The following is a 15,322-nucleotide window of genomic DNA, read 5'->3' on the forward strand; positions in this document are numbered from 1 at the left end:
CTGTACACTATGTATTTTTCAGAAATGTTTTATGATGAGTAATTAGGTATTTGACGTTGGTGTCTGTAATTATTATGGCTGCTTTCGGTGCAATTTCTGATTGTAGCTGCAATGTAAACTATGATTTATACCTGAAATATGCACATTTTTCGAACAAAACAGATTTATTGTATAACATGTTAAATGCATTCCAGGTGACAGCCTCGTGAAGCTGGTTGAGAGAATACCAAGAGTTTTCAAAGCTGTCATCAAGGCAAAGGGTGTGTACTTTGAACAATCTCAAATATATTTTGATTTGTTTAAACTTTTTTGGTTACTACATGATTCCATATGTGTTATTTCATAGTTTTGGTGTCTTGACTATTATTCTACAATTTAGAAAATAGTAAAAATAAAGAAAAACCATGGAATGAGTAGGTGTGTCCGAAAGTTTGACTTGTACTGTACATCTACAAACATTAATGACTTATACTAATGTCAGTATCAGGGTTGTGGTAAATTTCTTTTAAATTCCAGACAATTCAGAACTCAAACCAAACTCCAAATTCTTCTCATTGAAAAGCATTCAAGATAATTGGAATTGAGTCTGCCTCCTCAATTGACTGGAAATTCAATTGAATTGACCCCAACACTGGTAAGTTTAGTCAAAACAGAGTACAAAACAATCAAACTTGTCCAGCTACTTGGCTTCTACTGTGCCTCTACCGGCATGTCATAATCTCTCTAGACACAGTCATCACATTCATAGAGATGCCTGAGAGGCACGGTCATTCCCTGTGTCATAGAGATGCCTGAGAGGCACGGTCATTCACTGTATCATAGAGATGCCTGAGAAGCACGGTCATTCCCTGTGTCATAGACATGCCTGAGAGACACGGTCAGGTTGGCTGTTCTGTCCGTCTGGCCCAATTTAAGAACAGGCATGTAATTGTCTAAATGAATTACAACAGGACACATCTGGAGGGTTAGGCAGACAATAGTGTAATGTCTGACCGTAAATGAAGACATAAATGACCATAGCATCGGGTTTTTATTTTTTATTTAACCTTTATTTAACTAGGGTGAATGGTTGTGAGTAAAAGGTCATATGGAACATCTGCTGCTATCTGTTGTATGGATTTATAGTGGATTAGGTTACAGACTGCCTTGATAGTTAGAAACATCAGCGTCTGCAGCTATTTGTTGCATGGATTTATGGTGGATTAGGTTACAGAATGCCTCGATAGTTAGCTGCACACTCTGATGTTCCTATCTGTTGTATGGATTTATGGTGGATTAGATTACAGACTGTCTCGTTGGGTGATTTGTCTTCTAGGGAGATATGAGGTGTTCAGTTTATGTGATTTTCTTTTATCATATTCATTGTTTACCGATTGTCATTCAATGGGCAGTTCTGAGTAAATTTTATGTGAATACAATCCCTACAGCATGATTAAAAATCCCCATATTGACCTCTATCAAAGTTTCAGTTGCTTATTAATGTTTCTATATACATTCTGAAAATGTTCTGAAAGAACCCTGGGCACAACGTTTGATTCTGCACACAAGTTAGCTATTTAGGCCCCTTGCTTTTTTCAATTTTACTAACGACATGCCACTGACTTTGAGTAAAGCCAGAGATTCTACTGTACGTATGCGGATGACTCAACACTATACACGTCAACTACTACAGCGACTGAAATGACTGCAACACTCAACAAAGAGATGCAGTTAGTTTCAGAGTGGGTGGCAAGGAATAAGATATCCCTAAATATTTCTAAAACTAAAAGCATTGTATTTGGAAAAAAAACACTCACTAAACCCTAAACCTCAACTAAATCTTGTAATAAATAATGTGGAAATTGAGCAAGTTGAAATGACTAAACTGCTTGGAGTAACATTAGATTGTAAACTGTCATGGTCAAAGCATATTGATGCAGTAGTAGCTAAGATGGGGAGAAGTCTGTCTTTAATAAAGCAATGCTCTGCCTTAACAACACTATCAACAAGGCAGGTCCTACAGGCCCTAGTTTTGTTGACTACTGTTCAGTCGTGTGGTCAGGTGCCACAAAAAATGACTTAGGAAAATTGCAATTGGCTCAGAACATGGCAGCATTGCTGGTCCTTGGATGTACACAGAGAACTAATATTAATAATATGCATGTCATTCTCTTCTGGCTGAAAGTGGAGGAGAGATTGACTTCATCACTACTTTTATTTATGAGAGGTATTGACATGTTGAATGCACCAAGCTGTCTGTTTGAACTACTGGCACACAGCTCGGACACCCATGCATACCCCACAAGACATGCCACAAGAGGTCTCTTCACAGTTCCTAAGTCCAGAACAGACTATGGGAGGGACACAGAACTACATAGAGCCATGACTACATGGAACTCTATTCCACATCAAGCAACTGACGCAAGCAGTAAAATTAGATTTAAAAAACAGATAAAAAAACACCTTATGGAACAGCAGGGACTGTGAAGCAACACACACACAAACAAACACACACACACACACACACACACACACACACACACACACACACACACACACACACACACACACACACACACACACACACACACACACACACACACACACACACACACACACACACACACACACACACACACACACACACACACACACAGACACACGATACATACACATGGATTTAGTACTGTAGATATGTGGTTATGTGGTAGTGGTGGAGTAGGGGTCGAGGGCACACAGTGTGTTGTGAAATCTGTGAATGTATTGTAATGTTTTAAAACTGTATAAACTGCCTTATTTTTGCTGGACCCCAGGAAGAGTAGCTGCTGCTTTGGAAGCAGCTAATGGGGATCCATAATAAATACAAATACACATGCAGACAGTGACTCCGTCAGGCGAGTTTCTCATGTTGATGTCAGACAACCTAATGGCTTGCTGGAATCTCGTTAGGGTCTTTATTGACATTGTGTTTCATTAACTTGATAGATGACATCTCTTAAGGCATGGTTCCACAGTAGTCAACAGCTCTGCGCCAAAGAGTGTCTAGTCTGCGGTCAAGATGGCTCTCAACAGGTTTGGCCCTAATAGCCTACAGTTTACTACCACTGCCATGCCGTGCCTGTGTCACAACATGTTTGCATTCTATACATTTATTATATAATAAAAGCCTCTTAACAGCACCCCTCAATGACCCCCGCCACACACACACACACACACACGCACACACAGTGTTCTGCTCACTCTCTTGGCACATGATCCAGCTCAGGTCCATATGGGAAGTGATTTAGAAGAACCACTGACTGACCTTTATAAAGGTTCATACTTAGTTGAAAAGAAACAGACTTTGTTCAGAGTGAGAGGTATCTAAAATGTATCATCTATAGTTTCTATGAGATAATTATCCTTTAATGTATATGATCAGAAAGGTCTGCCAAAAGCCCCATGGACATGGGGATTAGTTTCTAAAGCAAAAGATTCTCATCCATATCCCTGCCCCCAACTCCAGGGATACCTCTAATCATTGCGCCTGTCCTCATACAATGTTTTCCCAGCAGCATGTGATGGCTACTACACATAAGGGGACATAATAGTCTGATTAACAGCCCTTGCAGTGCACAAAATTGCAAAGTTCACTTCAAAAAGAAGGGATGACACTTAATCCAAAACAAGTTTGGAATACTTAATCTCTCAGTTGCATCGCAGGAATCACAAATACTGTGTCCATTTCAATCTCCATGGATTATTTCAGCCTTGTCGTGGACGTCAAAAAATAGGTTTTCATATACATTCCACTACACGTAGCCGGCAGTGATTGGTGGGTTGGGTGATTTAAAGTTTAGTCAAGGGGATGAGAATGCTAGTAGGGTAAATTGATGATGGGTACCTAAGGCCAAGTCTGTCTCAGTCCACCGCTGCCTGCCCAGCCAAGTGCAAGCCAGGGACAGGGACAGCCAGGGACATGACTAGGCCACCCCAAGGTCTCCTACATTTAATTTCCGTTCTGCTTAGTCAATCAAGTACGGTGACTCTCCTTGGAGGGACTGGGAGAGACTGACGGATTGGTGTGGAGGGGTAGAGAGGGAGACTGGAGGAGAGGAGATGTGATGTGAGGAGGGAGACCGAGAGAGAGACTGGAGGTGAGAAGTGGTGGGGCTGGAGAAAGAAAGAAAGAAAGAAAGAAAGAAAGAAAGAAAGAAAGAAAGAAAGAAAGAAAGAAAGAAAGAAAGAAAGAAAGAAAAAAAGAAAGAAAGAAAGAGAGAGAGAGAGAGAGAGAGAGAGAGAGCTCTTAAATTGACTAATGGCAGTCACTTTTCACTCGCGCTTCTTTTTATTGTTTTTATTGTAGTGATAAAAATGGTTTTGTGTCTAGCTTTTAATGTGTCATCTGTGTTACTATAGACATCCTTATTTATTTCTGTGGATGTTCAGCAGAACAATGTCTACACCTGTATACTGGATTCTGCCAACCAAGCCAGCTTGTATGAACAACATTTTAGGCTAAATGATAAATGGCCAAGGGATTAGAGATAAATGGCCAAGGGATTCCAACACAAAACTTAATCAACCTTTTTTGCTCAATAGTCATGACACAATCCTATAATTTCAGAGCAATTCTTCGCACAGAGAACAACATTGCACAGGTGTGACAGCTAGCCATAATGAAAGGTACTGTTGCTATAAAATCTTTCATGAATATGCTAAACCTACAGTATGTAAAACCCATTAGGCTACCTTGTTGATGTATTACGTAAAGCGTCTTCTTGGGTTCTAGAAAAGCACTTTGTATATGCAATGTATTACAATGTTAATATAATACCATAATATACCTGTAATTCATTAGCATAATGTAGGCTACCTTATACTCAATCACATACTGTATCTGCAGTTGGTTAAATACCTGGTTTTGGTGTAGTGAAATGCCTGTGTTAGGACACACCAATGTATCTTATTGCCTGCTCCATTGTTCGCACTCCTCGAATTAAACCTAGTTTATTGGTTCTGACTCCTTCTGTTTCTAATTCTTGAGGGAACTGCGTTTCTCTACTACACTGTCCCAGAGATATCCAGATGATCTCTGTTTTCTGTGTTAATGGACTGTAGGGAAACAATAAAGCTTGTAGAACTTACAGAGCTTGTACTGTGGCAGTTGAAAGTTGAATATAAAATGTCGTACCTCGACAAGTGTTGTTGCTGTGCACAAGTGACAAAACGCTAATTTAATATTCAACTTACTGACAGTTAGCTTTTGTAAACAGGTGGCTATGTGCAATGCTGTCAGAGTTGTTTGTTACCGCCTACTTGAATGCAGAAATACACCCACATGTCTAGGAAAAGGCCTATAGAGAGCTTTTATGTTTCGGGTTTTGATGATCGAGTTGGTAAGAGAGTATTGGCAGATTGTGTAATGCATTGCAAAGTTTGTCAACAAGCACACCCCTGAATCAGAATTTCTTGACAACTGAAAGGCAAGAACAATGGCCAAATGTAAAGAACTGTCACCTATTTCTGACTCATCATAGAGTGAGGTTGGTGTGATTAACTTCAACACTTAACCTCAACACTCTCTTCGTGCTTTTGAGACTGATGTGTTGATTTCAACACTTAGCCTCAACACTCTCTTAGTGCTTTTGAGGCTGATGTGATTACATTTTACATTTTAGTCATTTAGCAGACGCTCTTATCCAGAGCGACTTACAGTAGAGTGCATACATTTTATTACATACATTTTATATACAGAGACAAGTATATTCCTACCGGCCAAATCCTCCCTAACCCGGACGACGCTATGCCAATTGTGCGTCGCCCCACGGACCTCCCGGTTGCGGCCGGCTGCGACAGAGCCTGGGCGCTAACCCAGAGACTCTGGTGGCGCAGCTAGCACTGCGATGCAGTGTCCTAGACCACTGCGCCACCCGGGAGGTGATTGACTACAACACTTAACCTCAAGACTCTTACATGCTGGCCACACCAAAATAAATACATTTAAACATACATGTTATTCAATTATTACAACCACACCGCTCTTGCGCGCCAATGAGCATCTGTGTTGCCAAGGGCTAAAATAGAAGTCAGTTCTATTTGTGACGCTGATCGCGGTGCAAGTCCTGCATCTCCCATCTCCTCATTGGTTTATATAGAAGGAGATACACATGTGCCATCTCCTCATAGGTTATACCCACGTGGGTGATTGAAAGATGAACTGAGTTTGGTCAGTTGTCGTAGTAACTATGAGATTGCGTGATTGCGTTTGGTGTGTGGGGACAAAATCATGATAGCGCACGCTCGCAGATGGTTTGGGTACGGTGTTAGTGCTTTTGAGGCTGATGTGGGTGACTTCAACACTTAACCTCAACACTCTAGTAGTGCTTTTGAGGCTAATGTGGTTGATTTCAATACTTGACTTCAACACTCTTAGTGCTTTAGAGGCTGATGTGGTTGATTTCAATACTTGACTTCAACACTCTTAGTGCTTTTGAGGCTAATGTGGTTGATTTCAATACTTGACTTCAACACTCTTAGTGCTTTAGAGGCTGATGTGGTTGACTTCAACACTTTATTTATTTATTTATTTTACCTTTGTTTAACCAGGTAGGCAAGTTGAGAACAAGTTCTCATTTACAACTACGACCTGGCCAAGATAAAGCAAAGCAGTTCAACACATACAACAACACAGACTTACACATGGAGTAAAACAAACATACAGTCAATAATACAGTACAAAAACAAGTCTATATACAATGTGAGCAAATGAGGTGAGATAAGGGAGGTAAAGGCAATAAAAAGGTCACGGTGGCAAAGTAAATACAATATAGCAATTAAAAACACTGGAATTGTAGATTTGCAGTAGGTGAATGGGCACAGTAGAAATACTGGGGTGCAAGGGAGCAAAATAAATAAATACAGTAGGGGATGAGGTAATTGTTTGGGCTATTTATAGATGGGCTATGTACAGGTGCAGTGATCTGTGAGCTGCTCTGACAGCTGGTGTTTAAAGCTGGTGAGGGAGACAAGTGTTTCCAGTTCCAGAGATTTTTGCAGTTCGTTCCAGTCATTGGCAGCAGAGAACTGGAAGGAGAGGTGGCCAAAGGAGGAATTGGCCTGGGGATGACCAGTGAAATACACCTGCTGGCGTGTGTGCTACGGGTGGGTGCTGCTATGTTGACCAGCGAGCTGAGATAAGGCGGGACTTTACCTAGCAGGATCTTGTAGATGACCTGGAACCAGTGGGTTTGGTATGAAGTATGAAGCGAGGGCCAGCCAACGAGAGCGTACAGGTCGCAGTGGTGGGTAGTATATGTGGCTTTGGTGACAAAACGGATGGCACTTAACCTCAACACTCTCTTAGTGTTTTTGAGGCTGATGTGGTTTACTTCAAAACTTAACCTCAACACTCTCTTAGTGTTTTTGAGGCTGATGTGGTTTACTTCAAAACTTAACCTCAACACTCTCTTAGTGATTTTGAGGCTGATGTGGTTTACTTCAAAACTTAACCTCAACACTCTCTTAGTGTTTTTGAGGCTGATGTGGTTTACTTCAAAACTTAACCTCAACACTCTCTTAGTGCTTTTGCAGTCGCATGTTGATAAAAAGAAGAGAATAAATCAGGCCGTTGTATAGGATCAAGGTGAAAGGGCACTTGACACCTAAGCTTCTCTAAAAAGAAAGAGAGAAGTGAACTAGGTGCTCACTTTCAGAATGTCGGAGTACAAGGAAGGGGTTCTCTAGATACTGAATAGCCCTGATCTACTCATTAATACACACACACCAATTTCTGAGCTTATTTTAGTCATGTTGCATTCAAAACACCCTTGAGGCTATAAGTGGACCATGAGTTATTACAGACTTACAGTATTTATTTCTATATTGTGAGACCACATTCATACTATGCAACAGATTTATCTCTCTGGACAATTTGATTGTGCACTTGATATTCAGCAAATCCCCTGGTAGTCAAAGATATACGTACCATATCACACATCAAGATTTGAATTCAATTAAATACTTATATTTCCAACCAACCATAGGGAATTGAAATGCAAAAGGAAGCCATGATGCATATCTCAAGTTTGGATTGAAGTTATATTTTCCATATGTCAATTTAGTATTCCACCCACATTCAATGGTTTGTGAGAAGTGATATTGCACATGGTTCTATGGTGTAATGGGTAGCACTCAGGACTCTGAATCCTGAGATCTGAGTTCAAACCTTGATAGAAGCAATGGGTGCCAGGTAGCCTAGTGGTTAGAGTGTTGTGCCAGTAATTGAAATTTTGCTGGATCAAATCCCCGAGCTGACAAGAAAAAAAAAAAGTTATTAAATCCGTTGTTTTGCTCCCGAACAAGGCAGTTAACCCACTGTGTCCTGGTGGGCTGTCATTGTAAATAAGAATTTGTTCTTAACTGACTTGCCTAGTTAAATAAAGGTAATAAATAAATATCCTTGTATGTATTGGTGCAGGTCGTTGTTTTGGGTGAGATGTGTACAGCATATGGACTCCTACGTTCAGAAGACAAACCCAAGGAAAAAAGGTCAGCTCGACCACTAGGGGCCATCTTCTATTGCGTCATCCTCAGTTCATATGGCAAGAGGAATGATGAATGAACAGAACAAAAGCACAGAGAACCCACTAACCATCCTCTCGAGACTTCTGTATGAAGGCATCCACGCCGCTCTCTCCGTAGTTGCCCTCTGACGCCACGGTGGAGACGTAGTTCCAGCGCATGGCCTTGACGATGTCCACCATGGCCTGGGCCTGGTAGGTGTCTGGGGGCACCACGCGCGAGAAGAAGTCATAACGTGTGTTGTCGCTCAGCTCCGGGGCCGTGGAAGCGTAACTCACCTGGGGGATCTAAGGAGAGAGAGAAGAAGGGATGAGTTAACTGGGAGAAGAGGAGAAGAATTTGGAGGAGACGGAGGAGGGTGGGTGGATGACAGGGGAACAGCAAACAGTCAGTCTCAGGGGGACAGGAATGGTGATGGAACAGTTGGTAGAGCATGGTGCGTGTAATGCCAGCGTTGTGGGTTGGATTCCCACAGGGAACCAGTAAGAAAATGTACTCCCTCATTGCTGTGGAAAGGAGTGTCTACTAACTGACAAAAATGTACATCTTGAAGAAGTATATTCCTGGCTGTGATGTAGTGGGTGATATGGTGTTCTGTTCTAGTGGGGAACCATTATTTTAATGCAACAGCTTTCTTTCTCCACCACAGCTAGATGGTTCATTATCATTGGGCAGCAAGCTCAGAGGCACACACACTCTCTGGAAACACTCAATATTACATCTGACCCAATGCCATTCTGCTGCCAAGTTAGCACCCACCACATATCCATACCAAAACAAATATCTGGGCTGGCAGTGGACTGACACAGACTCAGGATTGTGACTCCCTATCCATTGGCACCACATCCTCTCCAGACCCTTGTCATGTTTTACCAATGTTCAGTGTACAACATTAGAAGACCGTTACCTTTGATAGTTCAGCGGCCTTGTCGTTAGTGTGTTGTCCCTGAGAATGGAAGGTTGGGGATTCGATCCCTAGTTTATTAATACCAAAGACTCTAAAAAAAGGGGTGTACTTGTCCTCACGCTAGAGGACCAGGAGATGGGCCATTGTGGCTCAGACAAGGCTACTTACAGATGTAGGATCTTCATTTTGACCAGTTTCTCAAAGCAGGAAAATAATTAATTGTAATTACAGATGTTTTTGTATGAGTTTATATATTTTTAGTTATGACAAAACAAGTCTGACATTTTAAAGTGGACTTTTCATTTCAATCATGATGTTTTTACACAAATTTCCCTACCACTATTTTAAAAGCAATGAAACAATTTAGTATGACACCAGTTCATCCATTTAATTCCTAAAACGACTCTCCATTTGCAGTCTCGCCATTTGAAATAGGACAAATATAGCACCCACCAAATAATAATAATAATTTGTTTCTCAGACAACACTTAGCTGTAATTTACCGGTAGCCATGGTAATGGTTATTATTACGTTTTTTACCTTTCTATAATTTCTCTATTTTAATTATCTCTGCATTGTTGGGAAGGGCCATTAAGTAAGCATTTCACTGTTTGTCTAGACCTGTTGTTTACGAAGCATGTGACGAATACAATTGGATTCGATTTGGTCAGTAGCTTTTACTGTTGTCAATTTACTTTGAGCTGAGGCTAAGAAACAGTATGTAGCCTACGTTTTATTTTATTTTTCTATTTTTATTGAACCCTTATTTTACCAGGTAAGTTGACTGAGAACACATTGTCATTTACAGCAATGACCATGCTTCAATTGTTAGAGAGCAGTGTAGCCTGCTCCATGCAGTAGTTGTGTCTTTGGCATCGTTAAAGTAAGACTTATTTTATCAAATCAATTCTCTGTAATTATTATTATGTGATTAAACTAATCATGTAAATGTAATTAACTAGGAAGTCAGGGCACCAAGGAAAATCTTCAGATTACAAAGTAAAAATTTTCCTAATATAACTTTTCAGATATTTTAATATCTGATCAATTAGTCTTCTAATTAATGAATCATTCTTTACCTCACGTTAGTCTCATTCGGAACGTCGTAAATCATTGGTTATCTGCACAAACCCAGTCTTTCCTATAAATCATCAATACATCAATTGTCTTAATCATTTATTTACTAACTAACTAAATATTCACAGAAATGCATAACAAACAAAGTAGATATGGTTACAAGGAAATGATAGGGGATGTGCCCTAGTGGGCTAAACCGATATGATGGTTTGGTAGACAAAGGGACTGAGAAGGGCGCGAAAGACAAAAGACACTACACAGTTGATAATTATAATACTTGAAATGCTAATCCTTTGCACATGAACGCTCACTCATTTGGGAATAATTGCAATCAATATATATATTTATGCTCAGTGTGTCGTCATGATCTCTGTTAGAATCGTCCGTCTTTCTGTTGGAAAGCTCATCTGAACTTCTCTTTGCGTCCCTGGAGTCTTCGTCGTTAGAATGGATACTTCAGAGTTCCATTCAGAAATGTTCTTATAGAATAGATGTTTTGGCGGTTGTCGGTCTTCGCATTCAATGGTACATAATTCCTAGCTGCAGACTATCAATTAGTATAGAAGATTTGCTCTTATTCTGTCGGTATCGATAGTCTCAGAGTTTAACCACGTGGTATAGTTAAGAATTCAGGAACCATTGCAACCTTAGCTTGTCCTGAGGTTTTTCTGGTCTCTACTCTAAGATTAGCTCCCTCAGCTGACTGAGGTAGGCATGGTCCGAAGATGATTGCTCCAGGTGGGGGTTTTATTCGGAACTGTGGAAAAGAAGTCCCATGACGCCAGATCAATGTCTGTGCTGATGGGGGCGGGCCAATGACTTAGAGAAACTTTACAACAGTTTCACTGTTTTAAAATCACATTACACAATTTTACAAGTAGTTTCATCTTTACTCATTCATTTTATACAATAATTAGATGCAAGCCTCAGAACGGAGGCTCCTGTATAAACAGAGTTCTGATAATGTGGCTGTATTGTCTTTCCTGAGGTCACAATCATAAAACAAAATGGACCGGTCGTAGCTGGATTCTCCACCGACCATTTTACACACTCTCCAAAACATGGATATTGTTCAGTTCTCAAATTCTGTGATGTAGAATAAGTTCCTTTGTTCTACTGTGAAACTCTCTCTGACTATATTGCCTGGCCATGAGGAGAGAGTCTCCTCTAGGAATTTACGACCTGAGATAACAGAACCTGGGTGTAAGAGGGAGAGAGGGGGAAGGCACTCACTATACCCAAAGAGGGCCATGACACACACGTCATGACACAGCGTTACATGAAAATGCACAAATACATTTGAGCATTTCGATAACCCTTAAGATCTGCTCAGTTAAGGAAGATGTCATATGGTTGGGTAAAAAGCTACTGCATAACGCAGTAAAGAAAACACTTATATTTTCCTAACTCTTTATTTGCCTGTTTGGTATCCTATGGTATAGTAACTACAGTGCAGTAGGTCCGTGGTGTTTTTTGTCCTATACCACAATCTGGCCTGTTTCAGTCCACTCAAGCCATAGCTGGGTTTGAAAAGTATTCAAAGAGACAGGTTAGAGGCCAGAGTCCCTGAAGGGCTCCAGCATGACCCACAAGATGCTTTGACCCTCAGAGTGTTCTATTTCCCTGATGTAGTAGTTGCCTTGCCATCAAGTCCATAATAAGGGACATGAGCAGCCTGCAGTATTGTGCTTAATGTGGGTAGACTCAGAAAATAGAGTTGATAGTTGAAACACTTCAATGCTACTGTAGTAGTTAGCATCAATAAAGGCTCATTTCGAATTTAAAAAAAGAGAAAGGGGAATGTTTCACACTATATTTTTGAAGTTTGCTTTTATACAGTACATAATTGTATGAACAGATTCAGTCTTGATACATGGAAGTATTCTCAGCTCAATTTCACAGTATATGTAGTGTTCAGAGTAGTGTTCCAGGCCCAAGAACAGTGATGCCTTTAAAATGGTCTTAATGCTTTGTTGGTGAGTATAACCTCGCATTAAGGGGGCGACTGTCTGTGATGTTGTTCTAGTTAAAGAAGGAAATGAAACAGATTTTCTTCCACAGATAGGAGGAACCAATGTCCTGATCGGCATTATAGCCCTACTGTTTGATACTTTGACTTACCAAAATACAGTACATTAAAGAAAGAAAGCTGATGGTCACTAATTATACCAGCTAAATTAGCTAAGAGTGATTTATATTCTAAGAAATCTCTCTCTAAGAAATCCAAACGCAGTATAATTGTCTATGGAGTACACCTACAAAATGAAGGCACAGCGGGTTTTAGTCCACTAAGTGTCTTCATGTTAATGAAATTGAGAATGCCTCGCAGGGACTGTGATGGGATACTATCAAGAATAGAGAGTATCAAATGACATCATTCTCACAGGTATAAATAAATTGAGATGCTCAAAACATTAAGTGTTCTAATTCGGACCCAAATAAAACAAGATGTGTTAGTATATAGGCCAAGTAGGTATTGAGTTTAAAGGGTCTTTGAACTTTGACCTTAGAGAGTTAATGGGGTGTGGCAGTGTTAAGACTATGGCATCAATAAATCAATATTTCTCCTAAGGCTGTATCCCATGGATTTAGTTGGATAAATGTTTAATCATGGCATTCAAATGTAATGGTAGCTAGTATGAAATTGGAAAAACATTTTAAACGGTTACCATTGTGGATTACCGTTGTTAACAAGATATTCCTTTGCGTGCTATTCCTGTTAATGTGTAGCCATCTGAATGCCCACTGTATGTCTGTTATGTTGCTAGTATGCATATTATAATTGGATACTTGCGGTTTGGAGTTAACAACTGTTTAAGCACAATTAGCAAGTCAAGAACTTGAAATTCTCAGGCTTGCATTTTATCAAGCACTCTTTGGAATGTAAATGAAGTTGCAGGAAAGATCACAGCTAAAGCTGAAAGACATTGAGTGACTAAACCAGAAGGTGTTTTTTCTGCTGTCTTTTTGTATCAACCTGGCTAAGCACTGTAACGTCACTTCACACACAAAGTGTCAAAGGAAACATATGCACAGTGGATACGTATTGTCTGCCAAGCTTTATAATTGCTGTGATTGTATGGTTACTAAAGAACGCTTCCAGAAATAGCAGGTCTCTGTAAGAAGAATTTCCGCCCTATTAATCTGTTACTGAAAACATGGCAATTCATTGGATACTGGAGGAGACTTGCAAATTAAAAGCCATGCATCAATAACCAGTGTGAATTAAGTTATTTAAATAAATTGTATTCATCAAATGCTGTATGTGTTTGGCTGGGTGTTATCTTTCCTTATGCCTCCTGTTGTACTTCATGGGTCTGTTAGTTAGACAACTGTTCATGAGGCGGGAAAAAATGTGGCATGGGCCCTCAGATCCTCAAAAAGTTCTACAGCTGTAAAATTGAGAACATCTTGACTGGCTGCATCACTGCTTGGTATGGCAACTGCAAGGCACCCGACCGCAAGGAACTACAGGGGGTGGTGCGTACGGCCCAGTACATCACTGGGGCCGAGCTCCCTACCATCCAGGACCTCTATACCAGGCAATGTTAGAGGAAGGCACAATGGATTGTCAAAGACTCCAGCCACCCAAGTCATAGACTGTTCTCTCTGCTACCGCATTGCAAGCGGTACCACTGCACCAAGTCTGGAACCAACAGGACCCTGAAAAGCTTCTTCCCCCAAGCAAGACTGCTAAACAAGACTGCTAAATAGCTAATCACCCAGACTACATGTATTGCAGTAGTTTATGTGTCGGGGGGCTAGGGTCAGTCTGTATATCTGGAGAATTTCTCCTGTCTTATCCGGTGTCCTGTGTGAATTGAATTACGCTCTCTCTAATTCTCTCTCTTTCTAATTCTCTCTCCCTCTTCCTCTCTTTTTCTCTTTTTCTCTCTCTCTTTCTTTCTTTCTTTCTTTCTTTCTTTCTCTCTGAGGACCTGAGCGATAGGACCATGCCTCAGAACTACCTGTCCTGATAACTCCTTGCTGTCCCCAGTCCATCTGGTCGTGGTGCTGCTCCAGTTTCAACTGTTCTGCCTGCTATGGAACCCTGACCTGTTCAACGGACGTGCTACCTTGTCCCAGACCTGCTGTTTTCAACTCTTTAGAGACAGCAAGAGTGGTAGAGATACTCTGAATGATCGGCTATGAAAAGCCAATTGACATTTACTCCTGAGGTGCTGACCTGTTGCACCCTCTACAACCACTGTGATAATTATTATTTTACCCTGCTGGTCATCTATGAACATTTGAACATCTTGGCCATGTTCTGTTATAATCTCCATCCGGCACAGCCAAAAGAGGACTGGCCACCCTTCATAGCCTGGATCCTCTCCAGGTTTCTACTTAGGTTCCGGCCTTTCTAGGGAGATTTTCCTAGCCATCGTGCTTCTACACTTGCATTGCTTGCTGTTTGGGGTTTTAGGCTGGGTTTCTGTACAGCACTTTGTGACATCAGCTGATGTAAGAAGGGCTTTATAAATGCATTTGATTGATTGACCCTTTCTTGAACTGACTCTCTTGCACTGATGCTATGCACACAGACTGGACTCTACCCACACAATCATACATACCTACACCCCAACACACACAAACACAAACACACACACACACACACACACACACACACACACACACACACACACACACACACACACACACCACGCACACACATGCATATACTGACGCCACACACACACACACACACACACACACACACACACACACACACACACACACACACACACACACACACACACACACACACACACACACACACACACACACACACACACA

At 40.9% G+C, this 15,322-nt stretch overlaps 1 protein-coding gene across 4 annotated transcripts in view; it reads right to left on the reverse strand.

The window, feature by feature from the left end:
• LOC129851445 (metabotropic glutamate receptor 4-like) overlaps positions 1–15,322 on the reverse strand; it is a 326,145-nt gene that overhangs the window by 142,972 nt on the left and 167,851 nt on the right. For all 4 annotated transcript variants that reach the window (XM_055917990.1, XM_055917991.1, XM_055917992.1 and 1 more), the window contains exon 3: positions 8,612–8,828. In XM_055917990.1, the coding sequence (XP_055773965.1) occupies positions 8,612–8,828 (217 nt within the window). The remainder of the gene's footprint in view (positions 1–8,611; positions 8,829–15,322) is intronic.

The sequence above is a fragment of the Salvelinus fontinalis genome, chromosome 3 (genome assembly GCF_029448725.1).
Source record: "Salvelinus fontinalis isolate EN_2023a chromosome 3, ASM2944872v1, whole genome shotgun sequence".
NCBI lineage: Eukaryota > Metazoa > Chordata > Actinopteri > Salmoniformes > Salmonidae > Salvelinus > Salvelinus fontinalis.